This window comes from Salvelinus namaycush, chromosome 9 (genome assembly GCF_016432855.1).
Source record: "Salvelinus namaycush isolate Seneca chromosome 9, SaNama_1.0, whole genome shotgun sequence".
NCBI classification, from domain to species: Eukaryota; Metazoa; Chordata; class Actinopteri; order Salmoniformes; family Salmonidae; genus Salvelinus; species Salvelinus namaycush.
In genome coordinates this window covers 34,623,717-34,647,051 of record NC_052315.1, presented here as the reverse complement: position 1 = coordinate 34,647,051, position 23,335 = coordinate 34,623,717, and the positions used below count along the sequence as shown (strand labels likewise).

Here is a 23,335-nt window from a genome sequence, read left to right as displayed (position 1 = left end):
GAAAATTAATATATTTTGGTGGTGAATACGTTATCGCTATGTTTGGCTGGAATCAATGCTGTTGTGTGGTTTGCTACTGTGCTAAGCTAATATAACGCTATATTGTGTTTTCGCTGTAAAACACTTAGAAAATCTGAAATATTGTCTGGATTCACAAGATCTGTGTCTTTCAATTGCTGTACGCTGTGTATTTTTAAGAAATGTTTTATGATGAGTAATTAGGTAATACACGTTGCTCTCTGTTATTCTAGTCGAGTTGTGATGGTGGCTGCAATGGTAAACTATGATTTATACCTGAAATATGCACATTTTTCTAACAAAACATATGCTATACAATAAATATGTTATCAGACTGTCATCTGATGAAGTTTTTTCTTGGTTAGTGGCTATTTATATCTTTATTTGGTCGAATTTGTGATAGCTACTGATGGAGTAAAAAACAGTTGGAGTAAAAAAAGTGGTGTCTTTTGCTAACGTGGTTAGCTAATAGATTTACATATTGTGTCTTCCCTGTAAAACATTTTAAAAATCAGAAATGATGTCTGGATTCACAAGATGTGTATCTTTCATCTGGTGTCTTGGACTTTTGATTTAATGATATTTAGATGCTAGTATTTACTTGTGACGCTATGCTAGGTTATGCTAGTAGCTTTTCTACTGATGGGGGTGCTCCCGGATCCGGGTTTGGGAGGCGTTAGAGGTTAATATACAGTGTGCAAAGCTGTCATCAAGGTAAAGGGAGGCTACTTTGAAGAATCTAAAATATCTTTTGATTTAACACTTTTTTGGTTACTACATGATTCCATATTTGTTATTTCATAGTTTTGATATCTTCACTATTATTATACAATGTAGAACATAGTAAAAATAAATAAAAACACTTGAATGAGTAGGTGTGTCCATACTTTTTACTGGTACTGTATTGTGTGTGTGTATATGTGTGTGTGTATATATACAGTGGGGAGAACAAGTATTTGATACACTGCCGATTTTGCAGGTTTTCCTACTTACAAAGCATGTAGAGGTCTGTAATCCAGAAAATCACAATGTATGATTTTTAAGTAATTAATTTGCATTTTATTGCATGACATAAGTATTTGATCACCTACCAACAGTAAGAATTCTCCACTCATTACCTGTATTAACTGCACCTGTTTGAACTCGTTACCTGTATAAAAGACACCTGTCCACACACTCAATCAAACAGACTCCAACCTCTCCACAATGGCCAAGACCAGAGAGCTGTGTAAGGACATCAGGGATAAAATTGTAGACCTGCACAAGGCTGGGATGGGCTACAGGACAATAGGCAAGCAGCTTGGTGAGAAGGCAACAACTGTTGGCACAATTATTAGAAAATGGAAGAAGTTCAAGATGACGGTCAATCACCCTCGGTCTGGGACTCCATGCAAGATCTCACCTCGTGGGGCATCAATGATCATGAGGAAGGTGAGGGATCAGCCCAGAACTACACGGCAGGACCTGGTCAATGACCTGAAGAGAGCTGGGACCACAGTCTCAAAGAAAACCATTAGTAACACACTACGCCGTCATGGATTAAAATCCTGCAGCGCACGCAAGGTCCCCCTGCTCAAGCCAGCGCATGTCCAGGCCTGTCTGAAGTTTGCCAATGACCATCTGGATGATCCAGAGGAGGAATGGGAGAAGGTCATGCGGTCTGATGAGACAAAAATAGAGCTTTTTGGTCTAAAATGCACTCGCTGTGTTTGGAGGAAGAAAAAGGATGAGTACAACCCCAAGAACACCATCCCAACCGTGAAGCATGGAGGTGGAGACATCATTCTTTGGGGATGCTTTTCTGCAAAGGGGACAGGACGACTGCACCGTATTGAGGGGAGGATGGATGGGGCCATGTATCGCGAGATCTTGGCCAACAACCTCCTTCCCTCAGTAAGAGCATTGAAGATGGGTCGTGGCTGGGTCTTCCAGCATGACAACGACCCGAAACACACAGCCAGGGCAACTAAGGAGTGGCTCCGTAAGAAGCATCTCAAGGTCCTGGAGTGGCCTAGCCAGTCTCCAGACCTGAACCCAATGGAAAATCTTTGGAGGGAGCTGAAAGTCCGTATTGCCCAGCGACAGCCCCGAAACCTGAAGGATCTGGAGAAGGTCTGTATGGAGGAGTGGGCCAAAATCCCTGCTGCAGTGTGTGCAAACCTGGTCAAGAACTACAGGAAACGTATGATCTCTGTAATTGCAAACAAAGGTTTCTGTAACAAATATTAAGTTCTGCTTTTCTGATGTATCAGATACTTATGTCATGCAATAAAATGCAAATGAATTACTTAAAAATCATACAATGTGATTTTCTGGATTTTTGTTACCTATCTACCTATCTTTCCGAGTTGGTCCTGCCGTACATACCTACACGTACGCTACGGTCACAAGACGCAGGCCTCCTAATTGTCCCTAGAATTTCTAAGCAAACAACTGGAGGCAGGGCTTTCTCCTATAGATCTCAATTTTTATGGAATGGTCTGCCTACCCATGTGAGAGACGCAGACTCGGTCTCAACCTTTAAGTCTTTACTGAAGACTCATCTCTTCAGTAGGTCATATGATTGAGTGTAGTCTGGCCCAGGAGTGTGAAGGTGAACGGAAAGGCTCTGGAGCAACGAACCGCCCTTGCTGTCTCTGCCTGGCCGGTTCCCCTCTCTCCACTGGGATTCTCTGCCTCTAACCCTATTACAGGGGCTGAGTCACTGGCTTACTGGTGCTCTTTCATGCCGTCCCTAGGAGGGGTGCGTCACTTGAGTGGGTTGAGTCACTGACGTGATCTTCCTGTCTGGATTGGCGTCCCCCCTTGGTTTGTGCCGTGGCGGAGATCTTTGTGGGCTATACTCGGCCTTGTCTCAGGATGGTAAGTTGGTGGTTGAAGATTTCCCTCTAGTGGTGTGGGGGCTGTGCTTTGGCAAAGTGGGTTGGGTTATATCCTTCCTGTTTGGCCCTGTCCGGGGGTATCATTTGATGGGGCCACAGTGTCTCCTGACCCCTCCTGTCTCAGCCTCCAGTATTTATGCTGCAGTAGTTAATGTGTCGGGGGGCTAGGGTCAGTTTGTTATATCTGGAGGACTTCTCCTGTCTTATCCAGTGTCCTGTGTGAATTTAAGTATGCTCTCTCTAATTCTCTCCTTCTCTCTCTCTTTCTTTCTCTCTCTCTGAGAACCTGAGCCCTAGGACCATGCGTCAGGACTACCTGGCATGATGACTCCTTGCTGTCCCCAGTCCACCTGGCCTTGCTGCTTCTCCAGTTTCAACTGTTCTGCCTGCGGCTATGGAACCCTGACCTGTTCACCGGACGTGCTAAAAAAGCCAACTGACATTTACTCCTGAGGTGCTGACTTGCTGCACCCTCGTTAACTACTGTGATTATTATTTGACCATGCTGGTCATTTATGAACATTTGAACATCTTGGCCATGTTCTGTTATAATCTCCACCCGGCACAGCCAGAAGAGGACTGGCCACCCCTCATAGCCTGGTTCCTCTCTAGGTTTCTTCCTAGGTTTTGGCCTTTCTAGGGAGTTTTTCCTAGCCACCGTGCTTCTACACCTGCATTTCTTGCTGTTTGGGGTTTTAGGCTGGGTTTCTGTACAGCACTTTGAGATATCAGCTGATGTACGAAGGGCTATATAAATACATTTGATTTGATTTGTTTTAGATTCCGTCTCTCACAGTTGAAGTGTACCTATGATAAAAATTACAGACCTCTACATGCTTTGTAAGTAGGAAAACCTGCAAAATCGGCAGTGTATCAAATACTTGTTCTCCCCACTGTATATATATGGGGTTTACAAATACAGTTCATCATCTTTCTCTCCTCCCCCTCCTCTTAGCCTACATCCTGTATATCCAACCAGCTCTAAACTTTTCCCCTCTATAGCTACAGAATAGCTTTGTTTCCGTTCAACCAATCACGCTCTGAATCTCGCTAATGTTGCATTCACAATTCTATTCAATGAACTCCTGTTTAGATACAGTACTACTCAGATATTTCAAAAAAATATTCCATACATTCATATTCAGATTAGCATCCAATGTAGCACAATCATGTTCCATAATGTAATTACAGTCTGACGTATAATAATGTTCCATAAACCTTCAAAGTAGCCATTCACAGTGGCTAAAGACTTCCATTCAAGAGCTTTGACATTCTATCCTATTCAGAGCCACCTCTGCTGCTTTAGCTCTCACACACTCTTCATGATTCACTCTGTACCCATTGTACGTAGTGAGTCATGTTGGGGCGGTATGCTAATTGTAGTGGGTCTAGGCAGGGTGTCAGGTAAGGTGGAGGTGATATGATCCTTAACTAGCTGGTGAAAAACTGCTCTCTCTCTCTTTCTCTCTCGTAGGCACTCTCTCTTTTCATCTGTCTCCCCCTCCTCTCTGGAAAGCTGAGGGGAAACAACACTCTGATACCAAGCACCTCTCTCCCGACAAGCTGACTCTGACATTCAGAGTGAATTTACATCAGAACACAGTCCTATAGCAGATAGTGTTCTCCTGTCCTCTCTCCCAGCCTGCACATCTGATTTACCTGAGAGTGAGCACTCACACTCTCCTTTATTACTGATTGATGTCACAGGCAGTACAATTCAGAGAGAGGGGGACAAAGGACGAGAGGGAGAGAGAGACACTCAAACCACACACGCATACACAAAGGGAATGTTTCAATAATCCGAGTTTTATATGAGGCCTGGGTTGAGAGTGGGACTCATGCAGGCAGAATGCACTGACACTGTCTCACCATTAGATGACAGCAGCATCACATCACATAGTGGGTGTGTGTGTGTGTGTGTTTGTTTTTGTGTCTGTGCATGTATGTGTCTTACCTGTATGAGGAGAGGTTATCATAGGATCCCACAGTGTAGTGTCTGAACAGTCTCTTAGTGCGGTCCTCTCTTGTCTCTGTAAAACAAAGCAATACACTGTCAGTGTGTGTGTGGTTTCGCTTGGGCCCTGTCACTGCTTGAGTGCATTTATAATAACCACCTCCCCCCCGCCACACACACACATACTGCTACCCCGCTGAAAGGACAATCTGCTGACTGGAGACCCTGTCAGGCCACTAGAGTTCTTAATTGTGTGTGTGTGTGTGTGTGTGTGTGTGTGTGTGTGTGTGTGTGTGTGTGTGTGTGTGTGTTGTCAGACTATCTTATGAGTTAATTACATTTAGTTTCTTGACATTCCCTCCACCCTGTCTGTCTGTCTGTCTGTCTGAGTCAGTGACAGCTGCCAGCTTTGTCCACCACAAGTTTCTCAACGCCAATGCACAGAAATACCAAACAAACCTCTCTCTGTCTCCACTCCAAGCTCCATCACCTCCACTCCTCTCAATCACTCTCTCTCTATCCCCCTCTTGACCCTTTATCCACCCATATCCCCATTACCCCTCTTGTCATTCTCTTCCTGATTCTAGTCTACACCCCTCCATCATTCTCTATCCCCCTTTCAAACCTTCTCTCCTTCACTCTGCATCAATCTTTCTACCTCTCTATCCCCTCTCTCTATCCCCCTCTCTCCACTCCCTCTCTTTATCCCCCTCTCTCCACTCCCACTCTCTATCCCCCTCGCTCCACTCCCACTCTCTATCCCCCTCTCTCCACTCCCTCTCTCTATCCCCCTCTCTCCACTCCCACTCTCTCCACTCCCACTCTCTATCCCCCTCTCTCCACTCCCACTCTCTATCCCCCTCTCTCCACTCCCCCTCTCTCTACTCCCACTCTCTATCCCCCTCTCTCCACTCCCACTCTCTATCCCCCTCTCTCCACTCCCACTCTCTATCCCCCTCTCCTCCACTCCCACTCTCTATCCCTCTCCTCCACTACCACTCTCTATCCCTCTCCTCTACTCCCCCTCTCTCCACTCCCCCTCTCTCCACTCCCTCTCTCTATCCCCCTCTCTCCACTCCCACTCTCTATCCCCCTCTCTCCACTCCCTCTCTCTATCCCCCTCTCTCTATCCCCCTCTCTCCACTCCCACTCTCTCCACTCCCACTCTCTATCCCCCTCTCTCCACTCCCCCTCTCTCTACTCCCACTCTCTATCCCCCTCTCTCCACTCCCACTCTCTATCCCCCTCTCTCCACTCCCACTCTCTATCCCCCTCTCCTCCACTCCCACTCTCTATCCCTCTCCTCCACTACCACTCTCTATCCCTCTCCTCTACTCCCCCTCTCTCCACTCCCCCTCTCTCCACTCCCTCTCTCTATCCCCCTCTCTCCACTCCCACTCTCTATCCCCCTCTCTCCACTCCCACTCTCTATCCCCCTCTCACTCTCTATCCCCCTCTCTCCATTCCCACTCTCTATCCCTCTCCTCTACTCTTTCTCTAATAGTGTTGTTGTCTCTATAAGGAGTTAATGGATACAGGCCCACTGGCCTGACTCTCATTACAAATGCATAGACTTCCCCTTTCCCCTCCTCTCCCCTCTTTCACATGGCAAAAACTCACACGCATGTATATAATCAGAATACGGAATACAACAAATACCGGGCACTGATCTAGAACCCATGCCCAGCTGCTCTCATATCCAACCAGTCATAGCCCCAAAACTCTCTGTTTAGCAACGTAACCACTCAGACAGTCAGACAGTCAGTCAGAGAAGCTGCTGGAACTTGATTGGCTGTAACACACAAGAGTTAAGAAGCAGAGGACTAGGCTGAGCAGGGATAGGATGAGATGCCTATACTAACAGACAGACAGTCGATAGGGGAGACAGGCGTCTACTAGAACACTCTGTCTGTATGTCTTCCTCCTTCTCTCTTCACCCCCTTCCTTCCACCCTCTGCCCTAAGGTCATACAGTGACAGTGTGATGTGGGTTAACGGGAGAAGTTAGGTTGTAGTGGTTGAGGGTGGGGGAGAAGGTCAAAGATGAGTCAGAACTTATTATACAGGGCTGGGTACTGGACGGCAGCAGTGGTGGAAAAAGTACTCAATTGTCATACTTGAGTAAATGTAAAGATACCTGAATAGAAAATGACTCAAGTGAAAGTCACCCAGTAAAATACTATCTTAGTAAAAAGTCTCATGTAAAAGTAAATGCTATACATCAAATTCCTTATATTAAGGACAGACAGAGCCATACTCCAACACTCCGACATCATTTACAAATGCAATATTTGTGTTTATTGATTCTGCCAGATCAGAGGCAGAAGGGAGGACAACTCGTTATATTGATAGGTGTGTGAATTGGACCACATTGCTGTCCTGCCTGAGCATTCTAAACGTAACTAGTACTTTTGGGTGTCAGGGAAAATGTATGGTAGTAAAAAGCACATATTTTCTTTAGGAATGTAGTGGAATAAAAGTAGTCAAAAATATAAATATTAAAGTACGGAAGTTTGTGAGGGTCTTAGGGGCCAAGCTGAATTTCTTTAGCCTCCTGAGTCTTCTTTACCACACTATCTGTGTGGATGGACTATTTCAGGATGTCAGTGATATGCACGCTTTGGAACTTGAAGCTTTTCACCCTCTCCACTGCACCCTCTTCGATGTGGATGGGGGCATGCTGTCTCTGCAGTCTCCAGAAGTCCACGATCAGCTCCTTAGTTTTGTTGACGATGAGGGAGAGATTATTTTCCTGACACCATTCCGCCAGGACCCTTACCTCCCTCCTGTAGGCTGTCTCGTCATTGTTGGTAATCAGGCCTACTACTGTTGTGTCATCTGCAAACTTGATGATTGAGTTGGAGGCGTGCGTGGCCACACAGTCATGGTTGAACAGGGAGTACATGAGGGGGCTGAGCACGCACCCTTGTGGGACCCCTGTGTTGAGGATCAGCGTAGCAGAGGTGTTGCCTACATTCACCACCTGGGGTCGGCCCGTCAGGAAGTCCAGGACCCAGGGAGGGGTTCAGATCCAGGGCTCGAGCTTAGTGATGAGCTTGGAGAGCACTATGGTGTTGAAGGCTGAGCTGTAGTCAATGAACAGCATTCTTACATAGGTATTCCTCTTGTTCTGATGGGATAGGGCAGTGTGATTGTGTAATCCGTGGATCTATTGGCGTGGTATCCAAATTGTAGTGTGTCTACGTTGTTGGGTAAGGTGCAGGTGATATGTTCCTTAACCCATAAGAGTCTAAGCCCTGTCTAAGCCGAGGGGTTTAAACATTCAAGAATTTTAATAACAGATTCACTACATGGAACAGCAAATACTCCCCCCAAAAAAATTCTAAAGGAAGCTTGTCTGTCCTATATATGAGAGATATATGAAAGATAAGGAAATATTTAGTTATAATATATATTTTTTTACATGTATTTAACCCGTTATTGTTGGCACTAAAGAGTCTTCATTTATACAGTACCAGTCAAAAGTTTTGCACACACCTACTCATTCAAGGGTTTTTCTTTATTTTTACTATTTTCTACATTGTAGGATAATAGTGAAGACATCAAAACAACGAAATAACACATATGGAATGAGTAGGTGTGTGTAAAACTTTGGACTGGTACAAATACAGATGAAGACTCATGTAGTAACAAAAAAATTGTTAAACAAATCAAAATATATTTCACATTCTTCAAAGCAGCCACCTTTTGCCTTGATGACGGCTTTGCACACTCTTGGCATTCTCTCAACCAGCGTCATGAGGTAGTCACCTGGAATGCATTTCAATTAACAGGTGTGTCTTGTTAATTTGTGGAATTTCTTTCCTTCTTAATGCATTTGAGCCATTCAGTTGTGTTGTGACAAGGTAGGGGTGGTATACAGAAGATAGCCCTATTTGATAAAAGACCAAGTCCATATTATAGCAAGAACAGCTCAAATAAGCAAAGAGAAAGGAGAGTTCATCATTACTTTAAGACATGAAGGTCAGTCAATATGGAACATTTCAAAAACTTTGAAAGTTTCTTCAAGTGCAGTTGCAAAAACCATCAAGAGCTATGATGAAACTAGCTTTCATGAGGACCACAACAGGAAAGGAAGAACCAGAGTTACCTTTGCTGCAGAGGATAAGTTCATTAGAGTTACCAGCCTCAGAAATTGCAGCCCAAATAAATGCTTCACAGCGTTCAAGTAAAATACAAATCTCAACATCAACTGTTCAGAGGAGACTGCATGAATCAGGCCTTCATAGTCAAATTGCTGCAAGGAAACCACTACTAAAGGATACCAATAAGAAGACACTTGCTTGGGCCAAGAAACCCAAGCAATGGACATTAGGCCAGTGGAAATCTGTCCTTTGGTCTGATGAGTCCAAATTTGACCGCAGTGTCTTTGTGAGAAGCAGAGTAGGTGAACGGATGATCTCCGAATGTGTAGTTCCCACCATGAAGTATGGAGGAGGAGGTGTGATGGTGTGGGGGTGCTTTGCTGGTGACACTATCTGTGATTTACTTAGCATTCAAGGTACACTTGAATGCTGGCTACCATATGGCTACCATAGCATTTTTAGCGATACAACATCCCATCTGGTTTGCGCTTAGTAGGACTATAATATGAAGTTGGTCCCCCATTTGCTGCTATAACAGCCTCCACTCTTCTGGGAAGGCTTTCCACTAGATGTTGGAACATGCTTCCATTCAGCCAAGAGCATTGGTGAGGTCGGGCACTGATTTTTAGCAATTAGGCCTGTCTCACAGTCAGCGTTTCAATTAATCCCATAGGTGTTCGATGGGGTTGAGTTCAGGGCTTTGTGCAGGCCAGTGAAGTTCTTCCACACAGATCTCGAGAAACAATTTCTGTATGGACCTCGCTTTATGCACATGGGCATTATCATGCTGAAACAGGAAAGGGCCTTTCCCAAACTGTTGCCACAAATTTGGATGCACAGAATCATCTAGAATGTCATTGTATGCTGTAACGTTAATATTTCCCTTCACTGTAACTAAGGGGCCTAGCCCAAAGCATGAAAAACAGCCCCAGACCGTTATTGTTCCTCCACTAAACTTTACAGTTTGCACTATGCATTGGGGCAGGTAGCGTTCTCATGGCATTCGCTAAAACAGATTAGCTTGAGCCATGGCATTGTTCAGAGAGATTGGCACACTGACAGCAAAGGTGGGTATAAACACAGGTCATCTGGGTTCATTAAGAAGTGGCTTTACAAAGAGATTGCGTCAAGAGGGATTTGGATGGAAGGTGGTTCTGTTCAGACTTAAGATTGTGCATCTGTTGCTGGCAAGCAGAAACAGACAACATAATACATACACACATTATTAAAATTCAGTTTTCTGTGAAAGCTAAGCCAATAACTGCAAAAGACAGGAAATTCAAATGAGCTCCTCAACTTGAACTGTATTCTAAATAACACGTACTGTGGAATGTGTGTGTGTGTGTGTGTGTGTGTGTGTGTGTGTGTGTGTGTGTGTGTGTGTGTGTGTCCACGTAGCTCTGCTTCTCTCTAGGCAGGATGCAAAAGCTGTTCTGTCCTTGTTTGAAGGGCGCAAGCCGCTTCACCTCCATTAAAACACACACATGTACCCCTCACACACACCACCCTCCACACCTCTTTACATCCTCAGTTTCTGTGTTTCTCTGTTAGCCAGATATTTTCTGCTTCCTCACTCTCCAGTTGTAAGCCAGTAACATGGCCAGCTGGCTGAATCACCTTGCTGACCTCCAGCTCACACAACAAGCCCAGCTAAACTGCACCTGCTTGAACACACTCGCCTCTGGCACACACCTGACCTCACACAGCACACACACACAACACACAACACACACACACACACACACACGCACACACACACACACACACACACACACACAGCACACACACACACACACACACACACACACAGTCTGAGGAACATCGCCAACACCCACCCACCCACCGCTTACCCCAGGCCCAGATCACACTCCTACCCCCTACCCACTACTGTAGGTCCCCTAAGAAGTTGGGATAGTACACTCAGTAGAATCCCTTACCAAAGGGGATGATACACTCAGTAGGATCCCTTACCAAAGGGGATGATACACTCAGTAGGACCCTTACCAAAGGGGATGATACACTCAGTATTTATAAGCAGAATAGATATGGTCATGTACACGTGGGTCATAGATCAGTATGAACCCAAACCTCTCCTCTCGTCTCCTCTCTATCTGCTACAGACAGCCTCCAAAGAGACACACTGTAATGAGAACATGACACAATCACCCTTAATTTTCTGGCTTTCTTTTTGTCTCACATGCTCCTGTCTTTAATGTGTTTTAGACACAGTGGCCTCACTTAAGACTGACCCATTTCCTTACAGAGGAGAGCGAGAGAAAAAAGAGAGAGAAAAGAGAACGCGCTTATCCTTACAGAAAGAAACACACTCTGTACCTTTAGTCTTTAGAATTGACTTTAGAATCAGAATAATTTAGGTTGTAATAGGATAAAGTTAGAGACGGTCAGAGAGGGGAGGGGTAAGGGAAGGGACACGGGACAAAAGATAAAGTACAAAGAGAATGTACAAAAGGAAAGAACAAAAGCAGGATCTGTATTATTTTAAACATGTACAGTTTTAGCCTATCTGGCTGTGTGTCTGGTAATCTTTTTACAGTTACTATGACAACAGATAGACCATGTGAACCCCAGGTGTTTTTCTATCCGTCACTGCAAATTATTGTGTGAAAAGTAAAAACTTGGAAAAGTGTGGTTAGTAAGTTCAGGAGTTCAGGAGGAGAGAATAGGAGGAGGGAGATATGCAAAGAGAGGGAAAGGGAGAGAACGGGAAGAACAAATAAAAAAATTACAATGAACAAAAAATCTCCAAAACGACTGTGGCGGCTTATGGTAGAGAAATTACCTTTAATTTATCTGGCAACAGCTCTGGTGGACATTCCTACAGTCAACATTCTTGAGACATCTGTGTCATTGTGTTGTGTGACAAAATTGCACATTTTAGAGTGGCTTTTTTCTTTCCCCAGGACAAGGTGCACCTATGATTATTGTGCATATGAAACATTTCTGGGATCTTTTATTTCAGCTCATGAAACATGTGACCAACACTTTACATGTTGAATTTATATTTTTTGTTCAGTGTAAATAACAGATGAAGAAATGGAAAATAAAGTGCAGGAGATCGATCGAGTGAGATAGAAGTTATGGGAGAGATGGAGGAGGGTTGAACACTGTGAGATGACAGTTATTTCACAGCTGAAAACAGAGTGAAAAATAAGTCTGCATTCAGACAGTCAAGGTTGTCAGATCATTTGACTCTACACCAAGACTGACTGTCATTTCACAGAGAGAGCGAGTGAGAGCAAGAGAGAGAGCATTTGAGAAAAAGTAGAGAGAGTTCAGTCAGTCGGTCAGTCAGTCTAAACCCAGCAAGCCTTTTTATATTTCAACAGCCAGGGTGATGAGGTGCTCTGATCAATGCAGAGACTCAGGCTGACAAAGATACTACCAGTACAGTAAGGCTTCTTAATATAACACAACTGGGAGAGATAGTTCTAATAACATCAGTTAAAATCCAACACAGTTCATTACCACTACCATAGGTAAAGGAAGATAGGGCAACATTGAACCTATTATTTACAGTAGGCCTGTAGTTTACTTTTATAGATCTTGCAGTCCCAAAAATGAAAACTCCACCCACCCTGTATGGTCAAGCTAGCTAATTCAAGCACACCGGAGGTATTTGGAAGTATTTCATGTAAATATTTGACGCTGGTCTGGTTAAGAGCTGTACATATCCCACTTACCCTGATAACGGCCATGACGCATAGAGTAGGGCTGTTCCGCCTTGACCAAGGCTACTATCCCATCTATTCTACTGCAGAGAACTGGCAGGTCTGACACTAATACAGGGCAACAATCCATCCCCCTGCTCCTACTGCCTATCCATGACTCTACACTCTACTACCCACACTGCTCCCTGCCGTCCATCACTAACTCCTGTACTCCTATCACCACTGTTCCCTCTGCCCTGCTAGCTCCTCCCACTGTCCACCAACCAAAGCAATAGTACATCATAAACGGTCAGCCCAATCTATCTATATACTGTATATGGCCCAGTACTCTAACCAAATTAATCTATAGCTACATCTACTTCACTAGAGCTCTAACCAATCGCATCCAATTCACTAGAGCTCTAACCAATCACATTCCACTTCACTAGAGCTCTAACCAATCGTATCCACTTCACTAGAGCTCTAACCAATCGCATTCCACTTCACTAGAGCTCTAACCAATCGCATCCACTCAACTATACCTCTAGCCAATCACATTTGATGTACTATAGCCGTAAACAATCCGGTCAACTAGGTGGAATGGTAATGCTACAGTAATGCACATCAACTGTTAGAGCAGAATACATGGCACTGTCTAACTACAGAGCCCTGGACCAATGTCCCTAACACCCCCTGATGCTGCCGGAGGGCAGGTCACATCCAGCTGTCACTTCTTCAAATCCACATTCCTGTTGTCCCAAAAGCGTTTCATGGATGCTGTCAAGGAAAATGATACAGAAGCAATTCCACTTGGATTCCTTATGAATACCTGTCTCTATCTTCTCAATGTGTATCTGAGTCCATCTCTCCTATCTTTTAGCTGTCTGTCCTTCTTTTCTTCTCTCTCTAGTCATGTGGCCAGCTATTTCCCTCTCTGTATTGCTCCCTCACATATACCTCTCCCTTTCTCTCTCCTCAAGTCTCTCAGTCTGAGTGTGTGTGTGTGTGTGTGTGTGTGTGTGTGTGTGTGTGTGTGTGTGTGTGTGTGTGTGTGTGTGTGTGTGTGTCTAAGGCAACGCCTAAAAATACCTTGGTTCTCTCTGAGGAGGCCTTGAATAATTCAGTCAGATTCAGACAACAACTACTGTACAACATGTACATCTACCACATCATCAGTAGCACAATAGCCATTAAGTCACTGTAAAGCATACACACGCACATGCACGCACACACACACATACAAAGGGTTGTACTGGGGCTGGGGGGAGAGTATGATTAGTCATGCCCTGTGCGAGGCCTATCTCAGCCACTTAACCTGCTCTGCTGTTAGAGGACAAACCTGTGTGTGTGTTTGTGTGTGTGTGTGCGCATGTGTGTCAACTTGGCAGATGTGCCAAACACAATGTAGGCAATCTCAGTGGGTTTACAGGTGCGCGCAAACACACACACAACACATATATTCAGACAGCATGCGTTTGTCGTCTGTAGTGTGTGGAACCATGACAGTAGGAATTGGAATTGGCTTTTGTCATCCAGTTTAGTCACCCAGTGTGTTGATGTGTGTGTGTGTGTGTGTGTGTTGATGTGTGTGTGTGTGTGTGTTGATGTGTGTGTGTGTGTGTGTGTGTGCTGATGTGTGTGTGTGTGTGTCACCCTATGTGCTCCTTGTCAAAAGTGATTTGTCTTTGCTCCACATTGGGGCCTGATAGAGCTTTGATTCATTGTCCATATAGCACAACCATCTATTCTGATATTCTATGGATCTGCTCTCTCTCTCTCTCCCTCTGTGTGTGTGCTTGTTTGTGTGTAAATACTGTATGTCTTGGCTCTGCACACTTGACTGATTTCTGATGGAATACAGAGACAGTGGCCATCACTCAGCTGACACACACACACACACACACACACACACACACACACACACACACACACACACACACACACACACACACACACACACACACACACACACACACACACACACACACACACACACAAACCTGTGTACATGCTCACACACGGGCACACACACCCATATAGGAAACAAGCCAATCCCTTCAGGTGTCTGAAGGCTAAAGGGAGGGTGACCTCAACTGAATTACCAGTCAATAATACTGACTCAGCTAAAACACTAATGCTAAAGACATGTCCTCCTGCTAGTGGTCCCTCCCTTCCCCTCCTCTCTCCTCTCTTCCTCTTCTCTCTCCTCTCTTCCTCTTCTCTCTCCTCTCTCCTCTCTCTCTCTAATAAAATGGATTAGTTGACTATGCTAATATCTCTGCTGACGCTGCTGGCTTTCAGGTAACACTGTTACAGAGAGAGAGGGAGAGAGAGAGAAAGTGAGTGTGTGTGTGTGTGCGTGCATGCATGTGTGTTTGGTGGTTTTAGAATTAGCATATTGCCTCCATGAGACACTGTCTGTATCTCACTTCTTCTTCTTCTCCCTCTCTTTGCACTGTCTCTCATCATATCATAATTTCCTCCCAACAGGCCGTTTCTGTTAGAGGCGTGCTAACCTGGACTGATTAACATGTGTGAATGACCTTGCTAACACAGCACTTTACACTCTTAGAAAAAAAGTTCCAAAAGGGTTCTTCGGCTGTCCCCATAGGAGAACCCTTTGTGGTTCCAGGTGGAACACTTTTAAGTTCTAAGTAAAGCATTCTGTGGAAAGGGTTCTACATGGAACCCAAAAAGGTTCCGCCTGGAACCGAAAAGGGTTCTTCAAAGGGTTCTCTAGGATCTAGTCTAGATAGCACCTTTTTTTCTAAGAGTGTAGAGCTTCTGTATGAATGTGACTTTTACTGCCTCATCTCAGAGCTCTGGGATCAAATGCAGCCTGAGCTAGTTAGATCTGTGTATGTGGGTCTGCTAAAACTACAAAACACATCTGATGGAAGATACCTTGTGCCTCTCTATCTGCCCCTCACTTCTCTCAATGACCACAGCTCTCCCTGTCTTTCTTCTGCCTGCTCTCTCCTCTTTTCTCTCTTTCCCTTTCTCTTTCAGCCGTGACTTCCATTTCACTCCTGCTGCAGAGGTCCTGTGATTAGCATTCCAGGAGAGTAGAGAGGGTGTGAGAGAGAGGGAGAAAAGGAGGGATAGATAGAGAGGGTGCGGATGAAGAAGAGACTCCCAAACTTTTTAATGGGCAGGCTAAAAATAGAGCAGTCTGTATCTGACTGGTGAGTCATTCAACTACTCAGCACTGGGGAGGGAGGGTGGGAGGGGAGGGAAGTTGGGAGGGAAGGGGTGGGAGGGGGAAAGAGATGAGAGAGAAGAGAGTGAATACATACAAAACCATTAAGAAACCTCAAGCCTTGCTGCTAATGTTACATAGTAGCTAAAACTACCAGTAACAAAACTTAGGGAGCTTTTACATATCCCCTTACAATCTGGATCCGGGAGCGTTTGGTGCCCTGATCCGCGCTATAAAGCACATGTGAAATGCAAACGAATCCTGGCTGATACTAATCCTGGACCTGCGTGAGTAGCGGTTCCAAGATCCAGGACCAGAGTACCAGGTATGGTGACGTGGCAGCGCGAGTCGCTTGGAACTTTTCCCCAAATGTAAACAAGCTAGCTCGCTAACGTCATATGGAATGTGCGTCTTGCTAATCACACCCTGAAACGGTTGTTTTCAGGTCTTGTGAAAGCAAAAACGTATTCTGTAGAATTCTCACAAAGGCTCCAGGAAACCGAACCAGGGTACCGAATTTCACATGTGAAAATGCCCTTAGTTTAAAAAGCTGTGATATCCCCATAGCATCCACAGTCACGCATGTGCATGGCATGCGCACCCACAAATGCAAAAGCAAACAAATGCAAACACCAATACACTCACAGCCAGCAGCATTTCACCCCTCATCACTCAATGTTGTGTTAATGAATTGAATCAATCAATATCCTTTTCCTTCTCTCTCTCTCTTTATCAGTCTCTCCCTCCCTCCTTATCTTTTCCTTCCCTTCATCCCTCTTTCCTGAATCCCTCTCTGTACTCTCCCTCTTCCCTCTCCTTCCTTCTCTCCCTTAATCTCTTTCTTCCTTTCTTTATCTCTCTTTCTCTCCTACCTGCAGTGTGACTTATAAAGTGTCATCTCCAGATTGTTGTCCCCTTTGTGTGTGTGTGTGTGTGTGTGTGTGTGTGTGTGTGTGTGTGTGTGTGTGTGTGTGTGTGTGTGTGTGTGTGTGTGTGTGTGTGTGAGAGAAAGAAACAGAAAGAGACAGACAGAGATAGTCACAATAAATAACTGAGATTCACTGATGGCCTGACCCTGGCCTTAACTCTATCCATATCCATCTCTCTCTCTCTCTCTCTCTTTGACACTGACCAAAACCTTACCGCTAAATCAAAACAGAGAGAATGGGAGGGGTAGAGAGAAAGAGACACTGAGAGGGAGAGGGTGAGAGGGAGAGGGGGAGAGCACAGTGAGTCACGACACAGGGTTGATGTATAGGAGCAGAGAGATCACTCCAGATCCATCAAAACAGTCCACTAGGGCTATATTTTTTCAAACTCAAAATAAGCCCAGCGCTTCGATTGAACCCGCAGTTCATGGAGCAGTAGCTTGCTGCTTAGACTACTGCGCCATCCATCAACAATGAGTTATCAAGGCCAGTCTTAATTAATAGCTAAACTTGCTCATGGGGTTGTTTTTCTCTTTTAACCCTGTCCCAAACCTTAATCCTCAATTTAACTAATTGTAATTAATGACTAAATTGTTAACCAATTGGAATTAATGCCTGAAGTTAAGCCTAGAGTTTTTTCTATATCCCAATCCTTAGCTCTTTTTAAACCCAGTCGGAATGAATGCATTAACTGAACCGTAGATTTGTTTCTGTGAGCCTAACATGCCTAAAACGTCTGGAGCTCATGCAGGAGCTGTGTGCCTAACTAAAGGATGTCGCCACTAGGGGCAACGCTGAGCGCTATTACCATCAAGTTGGCTTGGGTTTTGCTAGGGGGTTGTGGACGGGTGTGGCGGATGCGCATAATCCGCGAGGTCCGTTTTAGAGGATCACGTGTTCAATCCCAGTGATAGACACACGCTTTTGCAACTTCGAAATTTGACGTTTGGAGCAACTTCGAAATTTGACGTTTGGAGAAACGTGGAAAAACGTCGAATTCTGCAGTGAGAATCTGAGAGCTTGTAGATAGGGGAGCCTGCAACACAGTCAGTTTTCTCAAACACACTGATTTGTAGGAGAGTCAATAAACAACTTCAATATAACTACACACTCACAACTACACACTCACAACTACACACTCTCTCACACACACACACACACACACACACACACACACACACACACACACACACACACACACACACACACACACACACACACACACACACACAGACACACACACACACACACACACACACATACACACACACAGTGAGCAGTGTTGTTTGGGTTAGTTCACTGTAGACAGGGCTGTCTTTCCTGCTTCACTGAGCTGAGATATACTGCCGTGACTGTCAGTGAAGCCTCAATGCTTACCTTCAGGTAAACAAGGGTATGCGTGTGTGGAGGTGTTTGTCTGAGTGTGTGTGTGCTTGTATCTATGTGTCTGAGTTTGTGTGTCCTCTAGTATGTTACCTATTATTTCATCACTATTGAAACATCTGGGATACATATAACTCCTTCAAAAACCACTGTGTATCACCAACTGTTGACTTTCAACAATTGCACAGCATTATTTATTCAGCTGGACTTATTTATTGCACCAAAATCATTTGTTGAGTTAATATTCAACATTATAAGAAAAACATATAACGCTTATGTACTTCAATACCCAGTGGAAAGACGTGAAGGAGAAGGAATGAGAAGGAGAACTGGATGGAGGGAGGAGGGAAACAGAGAGAGGAGGGGGAAGAGACAAATAGAATAGAGAAAGGAGGGGGGCAGCAAGAGAGGAGATGGAATACAGAAACACAGGAGGGAGAGGAGAAAAACCAGAGACAGAGAGCTGCCTTTTCTTCATCTCTTCTCCTCTGTCTTTTAGTGAATCCTCCCTACTATTTCACTCCCTCCCCTCCTTCCTCTCCAAATCTCCTCACCCCTCCCATCAGGGGACACGATTCCTCAAGTGGTATTGAGGGGAAAGACGAGACATTCCTCAACACCCATTTCCACAAAACCCTCCCTAGCCACACCCTCAGACCCCTTTCCAGAACATCTCTCCCCATCCCACTGCTCTATACAGTAGGTAGGAGCTGCATCAGTGGGTTCCTAATGGGACTTGCGGTGTGATTCAGAAAGCCTGTTTAACACACACTCTGTGATGGAGAAGGTTCATGAACCTTTATGGTTCAATAAACACACCACCTGTTTACCCATAAACCAATCTAAACATGCAGAGATAGATAGTACATTAATGAATGCAACATGTACAGTATGTTTTCTCTTTTCATGGACCCTGTTGTCCTTGTTTATTGTCACATACACCGATAGGTGCAGTAAAATGTCTTGTTTTACAGGGTCAGCCATAGTAGTATGGCGCCCCAGGAGCAAAACAGGGTTAAGTGCCTTGCCCAAAGGCAGTTCAACAGATGTTTTCAGCTTGTCAGCTCAGGTATTTGTCCCACTGCTCTAACCGATAGGCTACCTGGCTAAGTGAGACATATGGTGCATTCATCATGGTGGGAAAGGTTTGACACCTCCTCAACAATGTGATTATGAGCTTCTTCAGGTGTGTTTTTGGTGTGTGTGCATGCGTGTGGTGGTGTGTGTGTGTCCGCAGTCAGTATACTCATTAGAGGTCAGCACACATAATATTGTACATACATGGCTGAATCAGCACCTTGGACAGCACCCATAGTTTCACCAGCCTGTTCAGCACCGTGGACAGGGCTAGCGAGCAAAAGTAAATATACACTGTGAAGAGTGAGAGAGTGTGTGTTTTACAGAGCTGTCTGTGTGTATGTTCTCCAGTCATTACCTAGCCGAGGGTCGTACTGTCTCATCTGAACCTCCTCCACACAGTCGGCAGGGAACCAGCCTGTTCTCCCCTTGACCGTGCCCTCCCAGAAGCCTCCTTCTCCTATACTCAACACTGACACAGGGGGAGAGACAGAGACACAGAGACACAAAGAAAGTTAACTACAGCATATGTACAGTTCATTGCAGGCTAACAGATACAGATGAGTCTCCACTGTGGCTAAAAGGAAGTAGATGTCACAGAACGGTGAGTGGAGCAAGTTGTAAGTCCATAATCACAGTCAGTTCTTGTATCCTGTGGATAAAGTGGACACAATTTAATTTAAATTTTTATTTTGACCAGGAAGTCCCATTGAGGTCAGAAGACCTCTTTTTCATTTTATTTCCTGAAAATAACAGATGCAAACCCAACACTGGCAATCACTCAGTAAATAGCCATTCAATTGCATGGCAATGGGTTGTGTGTGTTCTTAGTCAAGGCAGGCATTTGGTGTGTGTGTGTGTGTGTCTCAGTGTGTGTTTTTGTGTGTGTGGTGTGTGTACGTGTGTAATTGCGAGCATGAGTGTGCCCTGCCGTGGTAATTAGAGACGAATGTATGGTTGATATTAATCTTCGCTGCAGGACTGAGTCAAGCGCTCATTTCCACTAAGCTTATCCATTACCTCAACACACATGTTAACATACACATTCATTACGCACAGGCTAACAAGAAGACTAAGGAGCTGGACATACACATATATTGACACACACATAAACGAACACCAGCTGGAACTCTGGCTGTGTTCTACTGAACCCTCATCCTTCCATGGTTGCTAGGTTACGGCAAAGTCAGGTTGCAGCATGTGGCTGGTTTGAAGAATGTTAGAATGATGGGATGTTAACCTATTGGAATGTTAACATGTTGGAATGATGGAATGTGCTACCCAGGATGAATACACCAATCTCACTTTGTGAGTGACACTTGACTTCTTATATCTCAGGACAGGTGACCATACATTGGAAACTGCACTAGCACGTCACTAGTCTGCCAGTACACATCTGCTACCTCAGCATGGAGAATCCAGCATAGAACCAGAGTCCCAGAGTTCCAGGTAAAAGCAGGGCTCACTCTGATCGGATAGAGGAGCTGCATCGATCCCCTCTCCTGGAGGAAACCTGCTGTGTTCCCTCTCTCTGATCACAGCTTAAACCTGCTTCACTGAGTCTCCTGGGTATACTCCCTCTATGCCGTTCCCTGTCCTTTGGCTTGGCATACAACCATTACATAGCACGAAGCGATTACTTGCCTTCGCTCTATTCAGAAATGTCTCAACAGTGAAATATGGTAGACCTTCAGGGAACTGACACACTCACCCCATCATCTCCAATTCCCTTCTTCAGCTGAAAACACCCGAGCAAGCTGTAATCAAGGACCAGGAAATCAACCTGCCAATTAGCAGACAGCCACAGGAACCATGATGATAAGCTCCTCAATAACCCCAGAGCATTGCATCACCACTTAAAGATGCAGTCTGGGGCCTCCCGAGTGGCACAGCGGTCTAAGGCACAGCATCGCAGTGCTTGAGGTGTCACTACAGACCCAGGTTCAAACCCAGGCTGTGTCGCAGCCGGCCGCGACCTGGAGACCCTTGAGGCGGTGCACAATTTGCCCAGCGTCGTCCGGGTTAGGGGAGGGTTTGCCGGCCGGGATGTCCTTGTCCCATCGCGTTTTAGCAACTCCTGTGGCGGGCCCGGGCGCATGCACGCTGACACGGTCGCCAGTTCAACACATTGGTGCATCTGGCTTCCGGGTTAAGTAAGCAGTGTGTCAAGAAGCAGTGCGGCTTGGCAGGGTCGTGTTTCGGAGGCAGTATGGCTCTCGACCTTCGCCTCTCCCGTATCCGTACGGGAGTTGCAGCAATGGGACAAGACTGTAACTACCAATTGATATCACGAAAAAGGGGTACAAATTCGTAAAATAGTATGCAAATTAAATTCGGAACGTATCATCATGACATAGTACACAAAAAACGGGAACCCGTTTTGGCTCAAGCATCACTTTCAAAACTACTGGCTGAAATTATATAAAATTCTGGAGCATAACTTTAATCCTCTCTCTGACATAAACTCATATCACACATCAACATTCATACTTCAGTTCAAATTCAACGTTACTTCTGAGTCACTTCAAACTAACATCCCAAATCACATGAACATTGTATTTTATTCATGACCACTATTAGTCCACTATTGTTGAACGTGTATCTTGATGAATGTCAGAAGGCAAATTCAAACATTGGGGATTGAAATGATAAAAAGGTGAACCTTTACAAGCAGTGTGGATGAACCATGAGTATCCTTTGGAGTCATGTTTTCTATTCCAACACATGAATGCATTATTTTTCAACCCCTAACTTCTGCTCAGAATGACATGCTGAACTAGAGATTGGAGTCGCAGGACACAAATGCCAAAAGTATTTCTGATTGGTTCTGCTCTCCATCACTCAGTCACTACACATGAGTGCTTCATGCGGCAGGCTCACCACTCAAACTGGTGAGCATGTAAAACCATTCCCTCGTCTTTACTCTGCGAGGAGTGTGTTCCTGTGTGTGTGTGTGTGTGTGTGTGTGTGTGTGTGTGTGTGTGTGTGTGTGTGTGTGTGTGTGTGTGTGTGTGTGTGTGTGTGTGTGTGTGTGTGTGTGTGTGTGTGTGTGTGTGTGTGTGTGTGTGTGTGTGTGTGTGTGTGTGTGTGTGCGTTTGAACACCATGAAATAAGACCCCTGACAGTGCCACTACCATAACCAGACTGTGACCAAAGATGACCGTCACCGATCACACTGAAGCGGAGAGAGCGAGAGAGAAAAAAAAGAAAGGGCGAGCGGGAAAGTGCCACAGAGAACAGGGTAATTGAGAGTGAAGGCTGATGAAAAACACTTCATAAAAAGCTCAAATAACCCTGGTCCCCACACACAAACAAGGTTTTAGGAGCGTCACCCTTACAGTGCCACTCAAATGTCATTGTTTGCATACACATTCTTGCAAATGTTATCGCAGGTGCAGCTAAATGCTTGTGTGTCTAGCTCCAACAGTGCAGTAATACACAGCAGTACAAAACAATACAAACAAATCCCCCAAATTAAAATTAATAAATATCAGAACGAGCAATGTTAGACTATATATAAATAATGGTGTGTATAGAAAGTATGGACAGTTAAGTGATAATGCCCGAGAAGCCGGTGTTTGAAGGATATATTGGCACAGGTGTTGTTAGGCCCGAGACGAAGTCAATATATCCTCCAAACACCGGCTTCGAGGGCATTATCAGTTTTATACAACGGGTTACCAACATATTAAAATAATAGTTGACATATTTTCATTAACGTTATTTTGATGAATTTATTCATACTATTTCATCCTTCCACAAGATATAGTCCCGACACAAATCTGAGGTTGCTACCCAAGCCGGCTGGTCGTTTGATCTATTGGTTCGGTTGACAGAGACGCGACCCAGTCGTTCAGTCTTCGTTTTGTATCTATGTACGCGACCCAGTCGTTCGTTCTAAATATTCCATTGCCATATTGGCTGGCAACGTTCTTATCCCATGCTTGCTAACTAGCCAACTACGGATAACTTACAGTTACGTCAAACGGTGCAGCCAGAAAGCAAGGAATTAGCTGCATTTGCATTTGTTTAAGCTGTTTTCTAGTGATATTTATTTGGATACATCCATAACAAATTAAATCAAATTGTAATCATCACATGCACCAAATACAACAGGTGT

At 44.8% G+C, this 23,335-nt stretch overlaps 1 protein-coding gene across 1 annotated transcript in view; it reads right to left on the bottom strand.

Annotated features, from left to right (window-relative positions):
* The window catches only part of LOC120053257 (SH3 and multiple ankyrin repeat domains protein 3-like), a 275,026-nt gene that overhangs the window by 30,601 nt on the left and 221,090 nt on the right, over positions 1-23,335 (bottom strand). The window contains exons 14-15 of the mRNA XM_039000401.1: positions 19,574-19,687; positions 4,855-4,930 (exon numbers count right to left, since the gene is read on the bottom strand). Of these exons, the coding sequence (XP_038856329.1) occupies positions 4,855-4,930; positions 19,574-19,687 (190 nt within the window). The remainder of the gene's footprint in view (positions 1-4,854; positions 4,931-19,573; positions 19,688-23,335) is intronic.